The 16407-nt window shown below is 46.8% G+C and overlaps 1 protein-coding gene across 1 annotated transcript in view; it reads right to left on the reverse strand.

Annotated features, from left to right (window-relative positions):
• Window positions 1–8253: 8253 nt before the first annotated feature.
• Window positions 8254–16407, reverse strand: part of SH2D7 (SH2 domain containing 7) — a 32426-nt gene continuing 24272 nt past the window's right edge. The window contains exons 5-7 of the mRNA XM_065412702.1: window positions 11311–11529; window positions 9033–10028; window positions 8254–8304 (exon numbers count right to left, since the gene is read on the reverse strand). Of these exons, the coding sequence (XP_065268774.1) occupies window positions 8254–8304; window positions 9033–10028; window positions 11311–11529 (1266 nt within the window). The remainder of the gene's footprint in view (window positions 8305–9032; window positions 10029–11310; window positions 11530–16407) is intronic.

Raw genomic sequence — 16407 nt, forward strand, 5'->3', positions numbered from 1 at the left:
AGGTGGAGGGTCCGCCACAGCTCCCCACAGCTCCGGGCATGGCTCTTATCATGGCCGGGTTGTGGTTCCAAGGTCCCGCCTTCAGCGGGAGCCAAGTCGGGGAGAGCCATGCGGGCAGCTGTGGGGAGCCTGGGTCCTGCCACCTGCCCTGGGGGGTGGGGACATGGACAGGGGGCTGCTTTCGGCCTTACCCCAGGCGGGCTCCCCAGTCCCGCTCTGGCTTCCAGCTTGGCGAGGCCTCGGGGACGGGAGGGGCTTCGGGGGGGGGGTGGGAAGGGGATCCCAGCCCTCCCACTTTGGGGAAGGCTCCGGCACCCTTGGTGTATGAGTTTACATATGATAAATGGAGTCACTTTTGCGTTGCCAATATATACTAATGGGTCTAAAGATGAAAAAACAGGACTAGTGGGAGCAGCCTCTTGCCTCCCTGAGGTTGGAGTTAGGAAATCTAAAAGAATATCTACTTTTGTAGCAGTTATGACAGGTGAATTGGTGGGAATACTGTTAGCATTAAACTGCATAAGTGATGTACTAAACTGATGGCTAAACTGAGACTGTGAGATTAAGGGCCTGATACTGCAAGGTGCTGAGCTCTTGCAAAGTCCTTCATTGGGAGTTGAGGGTGCTCAGCACCTCACAGGGGGCTGGTAGCACTTAGAAACCCAGAATCCTGACTCCCTGTCCCTCCGCTCTAACCACTACAAAACATCCTCCCTTCCCCATCCCCTCCCCCCCTTCACCTCGGGTAAAACGTAAAGGGAGTGGAATGTCTGAATTACTAGCTAATCTGCTGCTGCAGAATCTAATCGAGTCATTATTACAAATAATGTGACTTCTGTGTTTGGGGCTTTGGCTTCTAATTAATCTCCATCTTCCGTCACACTAAGGAGGGGAAATGATGCATTGGCTGCCGAGGAATAGAGTCAAGAACACTTCCCTGGTCTCTGTATGACAGATTTATTCTGCCCCCACGTAGGACCCTTAATCACCTCCATGGCTGCTGAGGCAGCCAATTTCTAAACTCTTTTTCAGTTTAAAAAGTCATTATAAGTACAGGAAGAAAAGTCAGCTGGGGTGAGCATTTTTAATCAAGATTTTTAGAGCATTTTTTTTTCTTGCAAGGGATTTCCCCCCCCCCCTAGTGTGGTTTTTAATTCTCTGAATGTCCCCTTTACTCTTAAGCATTCTGTAGATGATACTGACTGTGTATGTATCTCTTTATGATTAAATTCATGTATATATTTAGGACCCAGACTTTGTTTAGTTTAATGATTCTTGTTGGATGAAAATTAACCTCTGACTTTTTGCTGTTTTCAGTTATGATTTATAGCCATCTGCAATGCCTAGTAATGACTCATAATCTGAACTCTTCTGACTTTTCTAGCTGTGTTTTTTGAGATTGTGAAATATATCTTTAAAAAATATAAATAATAGCTGTAGGCAAGCTTGAAAACGTCAAGGAAGGTATGGGAGTTTGGCTCTGATATTTCTTTGAACAAATGTGGTCAATAAATCAAACTGGCCAGAAATTATACAAGAACAGGCTTTATTGCAAGATTTCCAGTGCTTCTAGATTTGGATGAGAATTGATGTATCTTTTCATGATATTTCTCCCTCCAGTCCCTGCTGAAATGAAGTTCAGAGAGATGCAAACTTTTGCTTTTAGTTTTGGGCAAAGATTCTGATGGGTTGTTATGACAGACAAGCCCAAGGTACAAAGTTTAGATTTGGATTTTGAATCTCACAAAGTTTTGGAGGTGTTCAGATCATGGGTTTCGGCTTAGCCCACCATACAGCTAGGTTGCACAGGCAAAATTTGGATTTAGAATCTCCCTCAGTTTAAGGGGGTTGGATACAGTAGATGGGAAAGCCTGATTCTTCCCTCAATCCCACTGATGTAAATTATGAATAACTCCACTGAAGGCAGCAGTGTTATAGGTGTAAGACCAGTGTAATTGAAGAGAGAATCCAGCCTGGGCATTTGGCCCAAGTTTAATTGTTTTACCTGAACATGTTTACCCACTAACTTAAAATGGTCTTCACAATAATTTAGAAGGAGTGTTATGTTCTTTAAGGACATCTGAACAGATAAACAATAAATTACCTAAGCTTCAGTAGGGGAAAAAATGTTGTCTGCCAGACTGGGTGACTTTCACTCCAGTTTCCCAATTAATCTTCCCCATGCTGTGGTAGTTTCCATTCATACTTGTATTAGAGTAACACATGGAACTGCATAGGACGTGGTACAATTGTTTCATATTCCACTTGTGCACAAAAGACCTTGCATGTAGACAGCCTATATCTGATCTCCCTGTGGGGAGGAATCAGATTGGCTGGGTTCTCCATAAATACATCCTCAGAAGAAGCAAATTGCCTCATCTCTGACACACTATAGGCCAGATATCTCTGCTCATGCTTGACTCCCTTCCTGACTAGTCTGGAGCCTGAGGAGCATGAGCAAGGCTGGCTCCTCTTTGCTGATCAATCACTCACACCAGGATTAATAATATCTGGAGGATGCTTCTAAGATTATTATTTATCTTCTGCAGTTCCCTGTGAACGTTGCTGTGGGTAGTCTCCAGCAGCTGTCTGCGTTCTCAGGAACAGAAGGGGCTGTGTCAATACATTCCCATTAGTCCCCGATAGTTTCCATTCTGGACTACATAGGACTCTTGGGATGATTTAAAACATTGTACATATAGGCAGCAAGATCCAGGAAAGGATAATGCGTCTGAGCCTGTGTGATGGCTACCATCTCGCCCAATACACTGGGGCTTGAACTGGGGACTTCCAGAGCTAAAAGCATAAGCTGCTATAACTTGAGCTCAGGAGCCAAGGCTCATTAGCTGGGGTCTGTAATAACTCCTCTCCTCTGCGGATTGGCACAGAGGGGACCCATAAGACACACTTACCAGTGGGTTACATGCAGTGATGAGCTCCCAAAATCCTAATACCGGGTCCTCGGCGGCACTTCGGCGGCCGGGGGGGCCTTCACTCGTCCGGGTTTTCGGCGGCGGGTCCTTCACCCAGAGCGAGTGAAGACACCCCCACCCCCCGCTGCCGAAGTGCCGCCGAAGACCCGGTAGGGAACCGCACGGTGAGTACAAGCCCCATGTGCCTGTCTTTCCCCCCCCCCCATCCAACCCCAATCCACTTCCTGCCTTCGACTGCCCCCCTCAGAACTCGCAACCCATCAACCCCACCGCTCCTTGTCCCCTGACCACCCCCTCCCGAGACCCCCCCCACCCTAACTGCCCCCCAGGACCCCACCCCCTACCCAACTCACCCCGCTCCCTGTCCCCTGACTGTCCCAACCCCATCCACCACCACTACCCCGACAGATCCCCGGAACTCCCACGCCTACCCAACCCCCCCCCATTCCCCGTCCCCTGACTGCCCCCCCAGAACCTCCGCCCCCTCCAACCGCTCCCTGCCCCTTATCCAACCCCTCTTCCCAGCCCCGGCCCCCTTACCATGCTGTTCAAAGCTGCAGGAGCTGCAGAGCTGCCCAGAGTGCTGGCGGCGCGGCGCGCTGGGGCTCTACGAGAGGGGGGCAAGTGGGGGAGGGACCAGGGGAGCCTCCCCAGCTGGGAGCTCAGGCGGGCCGGACAGGACGGTCCCGCGGGCTGGATATGGTCCGCAGACCAGACTTTGCCCACCCGCCGGCCCCTTTACAACCGGTTCTACACCGGCTTCTACATTTAACAACCGGTTCTTGCGAACTGGCTCCAGCTCACCACTGGTTACATGACCTACTTCCTCTGCTCAAAGAAACTTCTCCAAGTATATGAGGTCCACAGTGGTTTGAATCCAGGATGGGCCCCCACTTGTGTCACAGCTGCCATCTTGCCTGACACACCAGGGGCTGAACTAGGGTGACCAGATGTCCTGATTTTATAGGGACAGTCCCGATATTTGGAGCTTTTTCTTATATAGGCACCTATTACTCCCACCCCCGTCCCAATTTTTCACACTTGCTATCTGGTCACCCTAGGCTGAACCAGGGACCTACAGAGCTAAATGCACACGCTGCTACAGCTTGAACTAAATAGGTTGCACCAAGCTGCTATACCTGGGGACTGTAACAACTACTATCCCCTGCACATCAGTACAGAGGAGGAACTGTAACACACACACATACACATGGGTTACACCTGAAGTCAGTGTCAAAACTCTGATTAACTTCCAAAGGACTAGAATTTGGACCAACGTCTTTAGAAATGCAGTGAAGCTGTTTGCAGAATTGGCCAGGTGATGAAAAAGCCCCTTGGCAATTCTTTTTTACATGTATTGTGAATCTGAAACCACCTGTTGCACTTATGGGATCAAAGTCTCAATAGGCCTCCTCAGTTACATGCGCAAAAATTCACTTTTGCGGCCAACAGATGCACTAGCAAGTCTTGTGGCTGCAGCAAACGAGGTCAGTTGAAATGTAGAACGTGACACAACATGCTGTTGGAGCTCTAACTTTGAGCTACTGAACCACTAAAACTGCAAGTACAAGAACTACTAGAGTAAAGAATATTCAAGATAAAACCATGTTGCTCTGGATCTTCTGTTTAATGTGGCCAATTTGAGGGGTGTTGTGTGCATGCACATTTAGATTTCATGTCCCACAACACTCAGCTCAAACTAAGCCTCCCCTTTGAGTTAAAATTTTTGGTTATGCCCCCCGCAACCCAAACAGGCTGGGTGGCCTGCTGAGGTGAGTCAGGGGATGGAGGTGGCATGGACACTCCCTCCCTGAGCCCCATAGTGCAGGGCTGGCCCAAGCCACCTGGTGTCGCTGCTCCTGCCCCCCAGATGTTCCTCTGCACTCCCCATGGGAGGGTGTGCCCCACAGTTTGAAAACATCTTGAAGCTGTTGCTAAATAGAAGGCAGAAACCTAGGGGGTACGTGCCCCTGTGTGCCCTCCTGTGTCGCCTCTGGGGTGTACGTGATAGACTACATTATTTGGAAAGGGGTACGCAGCCGCCAACATTTGAAAACCACTGCCTTAGGGGGCTGTGGGAACAGAAAAATGTGAGGCTTAACGTTACACAACTGCTGAGTAATCCTTAAACAACCCCAGGCACACATGCCAATGTGAAGATTAACTAACATAATGGCTGTGTAGCATATTGGTAAGCACCAGCCACACACTGCCCACCAGGTTATAAGGCAGGGACTCAGAATATTCCCCAAATAACACAGATCCACATTTGAGTGTGATGCCTCTGTAAATCCCGGCTGCGTGGTGAGCTGATGAATACCTACAAACAGCCCTTTCTAATGGCAGCACTATTCGGTCTAACTGTAAGATGCCTTCCAACAAGAGTGGGATCTAGCTAGAAACTGTGGATCACCCTGTTGGCTTGTGCTAATGCCTGCTCTGCAGTAAATTGAGAGTAACTCTGTTTATGTCTATTGGCCTGATCTCGCAACCCTTACATCAGCAGTAAACTCAGTTTCAACAGGATCACTGCCATGAGTAAGGACTACGGGATCAAGCCCACTGATTCTTCTCTCACACCAGTTTTACACTAGTCTAACTCCACTGTTCTGAATGGAGTTGTTCTGGATTTTGTGCTGGTGCAATTAGGATCCAGAATAGGCCCCTTAGGTTTTACCAAAAGAGACTGCAGTTTGCTGTATCACACTTAGGGCATTTCTCCTTGATTTGAAGATGGGCAGCGGCTCCATCACTGAAACACAGGCACACTGACAGTGCACTGGCAATGGACCTGAGCTAGGTACAGGGATACGGCTATAAAGAAGACTTCTTAGAAGGAGGCAGGTGGCTTTGTGACTAACTCTCCTGCCCTGTCCCCATCACATACAGTATAGTGATCTGTTTCTGAAGCTGTTCCACAGAACATGCAATATCACCATTATTGTGTGAAATGAACCACAGGCAGTGAACAAAATTAATTTTAATGGCTCTGAACAAATTACATACAGGATATGAATGTTTGTATCTTTGCAAGATGCAATCTTTATAGCTCTGATTGAAAAGATACATGCAGGAAAGAGGGCACATTTCCAAATAAGCTACAAATAGCAGGATAATTTATTTTTCGTTACTGTGATGGGGCGTCTGCCCCACACTGGTGGAGAAAGGGTTAAAAGCAGGCCTGGGGAGGTTGCGCAGCAGACAGCCAATCAGAGAGGGGCTGCAATGAGCAGCCCATCAGGGCAGAGCAGGCCCATATATAAAGAGAGCTGCAGGGCAGAGGGGACAGGGCAGAGAAGGTGCTAGGGATACGGGGAAGTGGCCAAGGGAAATGGATGGCGGGAGTTGAAGTAGTGGTTTTTTAATCTCTTGACCACCCTAATAAAAAGGTGGGTATGTGTGATGTGAATTGTGGAGCCCCAGTCATAGACCAGAACTTCCTTGTTTTAAGCACTGTACAAAGAACAAAAGCACTGACAGTCCTTGCTTCCAAAGAGCTTATAGGCTAAGAATAAGAGTCACAGGTTTCTACAGATAGATGGGGAACATATGTTCATATATGCCAGTAGTTCTTATTACAACAAGGTCTGCAATATTGTTCATAAATTTGTATGTTCAATAAAGTTGTTGTTGTTGCACTGCAGGTCCAGGATTGCTTCCTAGCTGAATAGCTCTAAATTGGTTCCTTAGAAACAGATATAAAAACAGTGCTGTCCCTGTTGCCCTACCCAACCAGGGACACACAAGGCAAGATGATTCACACTTTCAGCTAATCCACACAATCTCTCTCTCTCTCCCCTATTCCAATTTAAAACTGTCTGTGATTGAGGGATTGCTTCTAATAATAATAATAATTAATGGAGATATCCCATCTCCTAGAACTGGAAGCGACCTTGAAAGGTCATCGAGTCCAGCCCCCTGCCTTCACTAGCAGGACCAAGTACTGATTTTGTCCCAGATCCCCAAGTGGCCCCCTCAAGGATTGAACTCACAACCCTGGGTTTAGCAGGCCAATGCTCAAACCACTGAGCTATCCCTCCCCCCACAGGCTTGGGGGAGAATTGGCATGGGGTGGCCAACTTCCACCATGTGCTTCATGCTCCTGGGCTTAGGACTCTAGGCAGAGGTGAAAGTAAGCCAGTACGCCCCGGTACGGCATACTGGCAAGAGCCGGTATTCCGTACCAGACCGGCTTCCCCAGGCGGCAATTTAAAGGGCCTGGGGCTCCCAGCTGCGGCTGAATCCCCAGGCCCTTTAAATTGCTGCCAGAGCCCCACTGCCGGAGCCCCAGGTAGCGGAGGTGGCCGGGACCCCCAGGGCTCCGGCAGCGATTTAAAGGGCCCGGGGCTCTGCTGCAGTAGCGGCGGCTGGGAGCCCCTGGCCCTTTAAATCACCGCAGGAGCCCCACCACCACTACCCCAGGGCTCTGGCAGCAGGGATCCAGCAGCAATTTAAAGGCCCCGGGGCGGCTGGAGCCACGGGCCCTTTAAATCGCCGCCTGAGCCCCGCTGCTCGAGCCCTGGGATAGCGGCAGCTGGGCTCTGGTGGGAATTTAAAGGGCCCGTGGCTCCGGCTGCTGCTACCGCCCCGGGCCCTTTAAATCTCCACTGGCTCCGGGAGCGTGGCTTGGGCAGTGATTTAAAGGGCCCGGGGCGGTAGCGGTGGCCGGAGCCCTGGGCCCTTTAAATCACTGTCCAAGCCCCGCTCCTGGAGCCCTAGGGTAGCAGCAGCAGGGCTCTGGCGGCAATTTAAAGGGCCTGGGGCTCCGGCTGCCACTACCGCCCCGGGCCCTTTAAATCTCCGCTGGCTCTGGCAGCGGGACTCAGGCGGTGATTTAAAGGGCCCAGGGCTCCCAGCCGCCACTACCGCAGCCGGAGCCCAGGGCCCTTTTAATCTCGATTGAAAGGGCCGGGGCTCTAAAGGCCCCGCCTCTTCCAGTTGAGGCCCTGCCCCTTCCGGTTGAGGCCCCAACCCCTGCTCAGGACTCCGGAGTACTGGTAAGTCCTGTAAGTTACTTTCACCCCTGACTTTAGGTCAGTGCCTGAATTTGGTCCTAAATTCACATAGCTCAAGTGAAAAGAAAATTGAAGTTGTGCAGATTTCTATGAACTGAGGGCTTTGTAACTAGCTGACAAACAATAGATATTATTCATTTTCCAGCATGTCATCTCTATTTTTGCTTTCATAAACAGTACAGGCTAAACATGTCCCTGGTTAAACCCACAGGCGTTGGGGAAATTACACAAGGAACAAATTTGTCCTTGCATGTTTTTCTATGATCTTTAGTCTAGGCTAAATGGAACAAATTTAAAACTCTCCTTCATGATTTATTCTTCTTGTCAGCAAAAAAAAATCTTCTTCGCTTGTCCATCTGCCAATAAAAAAAAAGGAGAAAGTATGTATTTTAGATAGATGGAAAGAAATAGTTCCCAAGTCTCTGACAGCACAGTTGAATATTCTGTATATTTACAGTCATTAATACTTGAAAACTAGCAAATACACAGATTCAGTGACTGGAACAAACCACCTCCAGATGTTAAACTTTTAAATGTACTTTTATGTATTTAACCATAAACTCATGTTAGAGATTAAAAAGTTCTATTGGGCCCATCTGGTCCATCCAGTCCTGACTGTTTTATACAGTAGTTATTATACAGTAGTTAATGCATTGGCCACTGTAGTTTTGTATGTCCAAACCAAGGGTCCACCACCTCTCTTGAGAGAATATTCTACAGCCTAATGCATCTCCCTGCCAAAAAGTTCTGTTTTCAGGATATATGGTGATTTCTTTTCCTTTATCTTGCCCTGTAATCGGAATACTGCCTATAACAACAAGCTATAATTGCGAGAAATGTTCATTTTTGGTCATCCTGATGCCTGGCTTTTTTTTTCTTTTGATATCTAATCACAAGCTAAAGATGTTTATAACTTTGAGCTTTCTGTCCTGAATGGTATCCTTTAAACAACCCAAATCATGTCCTAAGTGCCTAGAGGTTTAGGACTTTGGAAATTTGCCTGAGGAAAACTGGATCTGATCCTTTTGAATTATTCTGAATGGTACTTAGGTTTTATTTTTAAAGTCTCTTAATTGTACTGTACCTTCTGGTTTGGTTTTGCTTCTTCTCCCTTCACAAGGTCTAGGGAAATTTGCTCATACGTGTTATCAGGAGCAGGAATTTGCTTTGCAGATGAGCCTTTCTGGAAATTTTCAGGGATCTTTTCATATGTATTTTCAGTACAGTTCTCTGTTTTGGAGGATCTTGTGTTCAAAGACACCTCATCATAAGTATCATTGGGTTGTACTAGAGAAGACTTAGAAAGTCTCTCAGAAGCTTGATCATGGGTAGATGACTTTGGCCGTCCGACAGGAATCTGTTCATAAGTATTGTTTCCATTATCAGAGCCAGAAGCAAAAGGCTTACAAGCTTTCACTTTCTCAATCTGCCCATATGTGCTATGTGTTGATGAATCATAAAGAATCTTGTTGTTTGGTTTTCTAAGCCCTTCATTGCTTTGGAGGGAGGTTGCATAGGTTGCAAATAGCTGTTCTGAATCTTGGGACTCCACAGAGGTCCTAGCTTTAATGGGTAACTTCGGAGACAACTTAGGGGGTGTTGTAGCAGGAGTACTTAATGTCAACTTCTTTGTGTCTGCAGAAGTTGATGGACAAAGGGATAGGGAATGGACCCTTTGACTCCAAGGAAGTGAGGAATTGCTTTTGCCTTGCTCAAGCATAATTTCAGAATAAACAGTTTCTGGAGGTGATGGCTTTATAAGATCAATTTTTTTGTCATAGAAACGTTCGGCTTGCTTAGCCAAAGCATACACTGAGCTGATTTTTTTGCTAGGAGAGTAGTTTGCTTGGTCTGGTTCTCCTGGTTTTTGCTGGGTGTCACCTTGTGATAAACAGCCTGATTTCTCAATGAGGATTTTGTCAGTGGCAGAGTGGGTCTCCAAACTAAGGCCTCTGCCATTCATATGGTGTTTGTTCAGCTCCGCATATACAATGTTTCCTTGATCGTTTAAATCTAGCTTGAATGTCTCCTGCATAAGCAAGCTGCTCCTATCCGGCAGTGGTGGGGCTATGTCTGGATCCTGATATGATGGAGAGGAAAGAGAGGAACATAATTTTCAGGAGTCAGTAATGAATATAAAATGCAATGCATCAACAAAGGTGATGAGATACATTCAGACCATGGTTACTCCCAGGCAACTTCAAAGAAATCAAAGAATCCTTAGGCATTTAAAAAATCCTGTAGCACTTACTACATCCTTACTTAGATCCGAGTCCTTCCTCAGAACTCTTATTGAAGCCAATGGGGAATTTGGCCCGATTCAGAATAAAGACAGTGGTTGAGATTTTCAAAGCAACATAGGGGACTTAGCTCATTAATTTTCAAGGAGGATGTATGGTTACATTCTCTCTAGTATTTCTATGAAAATCTCAACCAGCAAGAATTTGGGCCTGTCTCTAGAAGTCAGTTCCTCACCCCTGAAAAGCGGCAGCTGTTCAGCAGCTCTCTACCCTTTTTTTTTTTTTTTTGGTGGCTGGGGTGGTCAGACGTGGGCCTTAGTGCACTGTGGAGAACCACAGAACCAAATGTTCTACTCTAGGTAAGGGGTCACCAGAGCCATACAGTAGAAGAGACCATCGCCTCCTTGCTCTGTGACTTGATGCCTCTGCTTATGCAGCCCATGATTGCACTGGCTTTTTTGATGCCAAGTCACATTGCAAATTAATATGCAACCTGTCCACAATCACTGCTAGATCCTTCAGCATCACTGCTTTCCTATGACACTTCTGGGAAAAACAGGGGATATGTGTTTATAGGATTACATTCATCCCCGTGCGAAAGGCCAGTTCAAGGCCTGTGTACACTTAAGTCCCACTTAAAGCTCTATTTTGAGAACCCAGGCCTTACACCTGGACCACTGCATAGGGGTGAACTTCACTCTTCACTAGTGGCCAAAAATATGATCACATTTTGTTTGCCTAGTAAAGTCACCTCTGGCAGAAGCTGAGAATGGATGATAGGGGATGGATCACTTGATGATTACTTGTTCTGTTCATTCCCTTTGAAGCACTGGCAATGGGCACTATTGGAAGACAAGATACTGGGCTAGATGGACTTTGGTCTGACCCAATATGACCATTCTTATGTTGACAGAAAATAATTCCAAGGGCGATGTTACAATGTTACTGAATCTGTATTTCTGATTCTGAAACATCACCAAATTGGTACGGCACTTCCTGGAACATGGTCGCAGCACAGCAGATCACCCTAGCGACACTAATTAATTCAAGATACCTGCTGTCTCTGCTTCAAACAAGTCCCCAACAGCGGGACATTACTTCTGCATTCTGCATAAAACCTACCTGGGAGTTAAAGTTCTTTCTTTCTCCTGATAAGTTTTTGTGCTCTTTCTTTGACTTTGGAGGTAGAGAGGTGGCTTCCTTCATTAGCACAGTGGTTTGTGAGCTGCCAGACATTTGCCTCATCAGCAAGGGATTGACTTCTCCACTGTTTGATTTACTTTGCTTTGAAGAGGTTTGCTGATCCAAAGCGATCTCATCATATAAACTTTTCTCAATTGGCTGTGGGGGGAAAAAAAATAGTAGTTAATTACTAAAACATGTCATGAATAACTACTATGGTGGTAAGTGGGATGTTCATGCCTTTCCTGAGAGATCAATAGCATGAACTCTTCACTTTTTAATAATGATATAAATAAGTTCAGTTAGCAACTTTGAATTATTCATTCTGCATAAGGCAATACCTTCTTAAATAGCTTTATATAATACTCCACAAGAAGTGTTAGGAACATCAAATTGCTGTACCCGAACAGACCCATGGTCCATCTAGTCTGATACCCTATTTCTGACAGTAGTTGAGGTGGGATGCTTCAAGAATCAAAGCCTCAGGAATTGTACACACTACCACTTATGTTGGTGCAACATATGTCGCTTAGGGGTGTGAATAAGCCATCCCTCTGTGCAACATAAGTTACACCAACTTAAGCACTGGTGTGGACAGCGCTATGTCCCGCCAACATAGCTACCACCTCTCATGGAGGTGGAGTAGTTATGCCGACAGGAGAGAAGTGATGCACCAGACGTGATGCAGCAGCATAGCTGCATTGGTTCAGCTGCGCTGATGTAGCGCTCCTAGTGTAGACTAGCTTTCAGATGCACCTATTTGCACCGGGGGATATTTCTTCTTTTTGTTTTGTGCTGTAGAAATAAGATGTGCCGGTAATCTGAAATTACAGCCAAAAAAGGCCAAATTCTGCTCTTAAGTATGGTAGTTCAAATCTTTAGCAACTCCCTTGACATCAGAGGAGCTATTTATGATTTACACTGGTGAAAATGAGAGCAGAACTGGGACTAAAGTGTATCTATTCTCCATGTCTGATAACTACCTATGGACTTAGACGAGCAAGAGCCTTTGACAGCAGTGAATTACCAGCAACATCCACAGTGAAAAGAGTGTTTCCTGATGGGCCTCTGATCATTGAGACACTGTGATGTTCTCTGCACTAAAGCAACAGTGCTTATATTTTAACATTCTTTTCTTGAAACATTACAGAACTCTAACACAACAGCAACCAAAGCCTGCAGCCTCAGCTGCCCTGGGCCCCATTTTCCAACACAGAGGAACTCTTTAGTCATACCCATGTGCTTACACAATAACAGCTACTTCATATATCCTTCCCCTTATTAGTAAATAAATAAATAAACTTCTGTTCTTTCTCCATCAAACTATTCCTCAAAGATTCAGCAATGTTCAGTGAGTCTGTGGGGTTTAACTACTCTACCACTGTGTGTTTTTTATGGGAGTTGCATCAGGCCAGTCAGCAGACTATACTGAAGATGTAGCTGCTTCTTGTTGTAGCCGACATCATTAGTAAGTGAGCCCAGTGGCTCTGTGCAGACGGGTATGGCCCTAGACAAGTACACAGATATTGTGATGGGTGAGTACACAGAAGAATGTGCCTGTGAAAACTCAGGTAAGTCATTTGTTCAGTGGATCACTGGAAGCAGCAACAGGTGTTTGTGTTTTTGTTTCAGCAAGTGTGCTCTGACTTAATCTAGTATCATCTTGGGGCAAGCAGGTATCTGACCTCAGCCCTGTCTCCCCAGCTGCCATCAGTCCAAATTCTAACAATTTTCCTGGTTTAAACGTCCTTGGGTATACAGCAGTTTTGGCACAGTGATAGTCTTTGTTTTTCCTTTTTATTAACTCTCACATTTGTTTGTGAGTTTCTCTTTGAGCTGTACCCACATGGGGAAGTTTTGTCCTGATCTGACATCCCAGCAGTAATTTAGCATGTAGCATATCGCTTTTTAACAGTGTTGCCAAGTAATTTAGCAAAATAATGAGAGAACCTTCCATTGTATGTGTAGTCTTTAACAACTTTGTAAAAAAATTAACTCCATATTCTGCCAGTTTATTATGCTGAGGGTATGTAGGACTGCAGGTTACATGATGAAATCCCAAATCTTCTGTGAAGGCCTTAAAATCTTTGCTGGCAAACTGAGATCTGTTAGTTTTCACTATTTAGAAATCCCAAATCTAACAAAATAGCTCTACGCTTTAAGATCATCTGCACTGATGTGGCCTCCTTTAGCTGAGCCACCTCTACATAGCTTGAATATGCATCAATGCCAGTTAAGTATTATCTGTCCTCTAAGATTAAAATATCCACAGTGTCCCAGACTCCAGCTAATGTGCCTATACTTTTTTTTAAGGTAGGGATGATCTGTATATTTGACACGTGACACAAGCATTTACTATGCGAGTGACAACTATGCTTACTCCTGGCCAATATATTGCTTCTCATGCCCTCCTTTTGCATTTTCCATTTCTATATGCCCTCATGAATGAGCCTTCACATTTATTTTGAGTACAAATGGAATCACAAAACCCTTTCCTAGAAGAAGAACACCATCTGGAATTGAGAGAGAATGCCTGCAATATACACAGTGGTTGGCCATGAACAATTTTTTCCCTCTGGAATGTTCAGCATGCAGCATGGACTGTAGTGTCTCATCCTGTGCTGTAACACCTTGTAACTTTTCCCATGTGTGACACAGCACCTGAGTATTTTCTGATGTTGATGTCAATGTCCAATTTACTTGCTTGATTCTGATCTCAGTGGATCTCATGTCAGGTGATGAACAAACTGTCAGCTACAATTAAAACAACTTGCTAAATACATTCAATAGTGTAGTCATATTTTTGAAGCTTCGGTAGCAGGCTTTCAATTCTGGGTGGGGCTTCCCACAGACCCTTCTTTGAGATAGTTAATGGGGATTTGTGATCAGTTTATGACAAATGGTATTTCATAGACAGAACTCTGAAAATCTTTGTGCCCTAATGCAAGTCTCAGAGTTTCCTGTATTCTGCTGCATGATAACCTCACATATGGTTTCTTGACTCTCCCCCTTCCTTAAAACATATGCAACTCACTGATCAGTGTGTTACATGTTCTTCTCTGTGCCTGATCCACTGAGCCTCCAGGTACACAGCCTGGTCCTTAGGCTCAAGCTGTAGAAACTCATGCTTACAACTCTGAAGATCCCTGGCATCGGCCAAGATGGAGCCCATCGTACCTGCCTGCATCTGCAAGTTTGCCAGTTCTGCTGCTTTGCAGAGCTGTATGGCTTTTTCTAAAGTTAGCTTATAATCTCTGATCAAATTTACTCCTGGGGGAATTCTGCGGGAAGCTGCACAGGGGGACGATCATGGGCGGTTTTTTGGGAGGGGGATTGCCTCGAAACAGCGGCGAGGCATTTGGGGCACACGGGGTTACATGCCACTGCCCCCACTCATTTCTGTAAGCATAGAGCTGCCCAGTTGAAGGAGGCTGTGTCTGGGCTCCACTGACTCTGCAGCTGAACGTCACCTCCTGGGTCCTACTGCCAGTCGTGCTTCCCTTCGGTGTGCGGGGACCTTCCTGTTTTCTGTGTGCAACAGTGAGTGCCTCTGGTGGGGCTGGGTAAGGTGGGGTGGGGGAAATGAGGGAAGGGGGAGCGAGGGGAAGAGGCAGTGGAGAAGGAAGGGGGATGGAATAGGGCAGGGAGAGGGGAATGTGGGAGTGAGGCATAGGTGCTGGAAATAGGGGTGCTGCTGCACCCCCTGGCTTGAAGTGATTTCCATTATACACAAAGTTTTCACTTTGGTTCAGTGGCTCTCAGCACCCCACTATACAAATTGTTCCAGCACCCCTGGAGTGAGGAGAGGAGGATAGGGCATGGGCATGAGATGGGGAAGAAAAGGGGTTAGGGGAATTGCGGGGGGGAAGTGGGAGCCAGGCATGTGGCATCCCCTTTGCAGCAGCTGGGGCTCCCACATTAAGCAGACCCATCAAACCCTCACCCTGACAAGCCCTACCCCCCCACATCTCGATTTCCCTAATGAGCCCCCCACACCCAGACCCCCACCCCACTGAGCCCCAGTCAGCTGCACCTGGACCCCCCACCCCATCAAGACCCACTCCCCCAGCACCTAGACCCCCCACTGACCCCTCCACACCCAGCCCCCCTGCAAAGCCCCATCTCCCCACACCCAGACCCCTCCCCCACTGAGCCCCAACCACCTTCACCTGGATCCCCTCCAGAGTCCCAATGCCCCTGCACTCAGAACCCCCTAACAAGCACCTGTGCATCCAGATCTCCCACTGAGCCGTCCGCACCCAGATTGCCCCACACAGAAACCTCTCTCCCCACAGCTGGATCCCCCACACTAAGCCCTCCACACTTGGATCCTGCTGGGATGAGCCTGCCCACCCACACCTGGTGTGCCTGGCAGGACCCCAGGGTGTTTCTGGGGCAGGCCCAGCCCTTGCATTGTGTCAGGGTCAGGTGCAGCCTCACTGCTGAGTCCCTGTACTAGGGGAGGTAGGGGCTTCAGGGTGATCTCCCACCTCAGTGCAGCCATTGGCCTGTGCTCCCCACTGCCATGCTGGAGCCACATTTATTTATTGACAAATAAAATGTGCAGAATTTTAAAATATCGTGTGCACAATTTTTATTTTTGGTTCAGAATTTTTATTTTTTTGGCACAGAATTCCCTCAGGAGTAGCTCATGCACCTTCGCATTGCTGCAACTTACCACCCACTCTGTCTCAAATTTAAACCTTTTAAGGGGCCAAAATTGCAGGCCTGATCCTAGAGCTTCAAGTCTGTAGTGTACTCTCATATGGAGGAGAAATATTTCATTCTTTCTAGGTACACAATAAACTTCAAACTATACTGCTAAAATCCTATCAAAATCACTCTGTCAGTACTGTCCAGGGGCCAGAGTTGGAAGCTGTTAAGAATATCTAGGACCTCTGCACCAGCAATACCTAATAAGGCAATTTTCCTAACACCACCCATTCTGTCTGCATCCACTGCAATCATACATAATGGGCACAGCTGACTCTTAGCCTGGTCACTAAGCAAACTCAGGTCTACTAGTGGCTTCAAGCC

The sequence above is a fragment of the Emys orbicularis genome, chromosome 10 (assembly GCF_028017835.1).
Source record: "Emys orbicularis isolate rEmyOrb1 chromosome 10, rEmyOrb1.hap1, whole genome shotgun sequence".
Classification (NCBI taxonomy): domain Eukaryota; kingdom Metazoa; phylum Chordata; order Testudines; family Emydidae; genus Emys; species Emys orbicularis.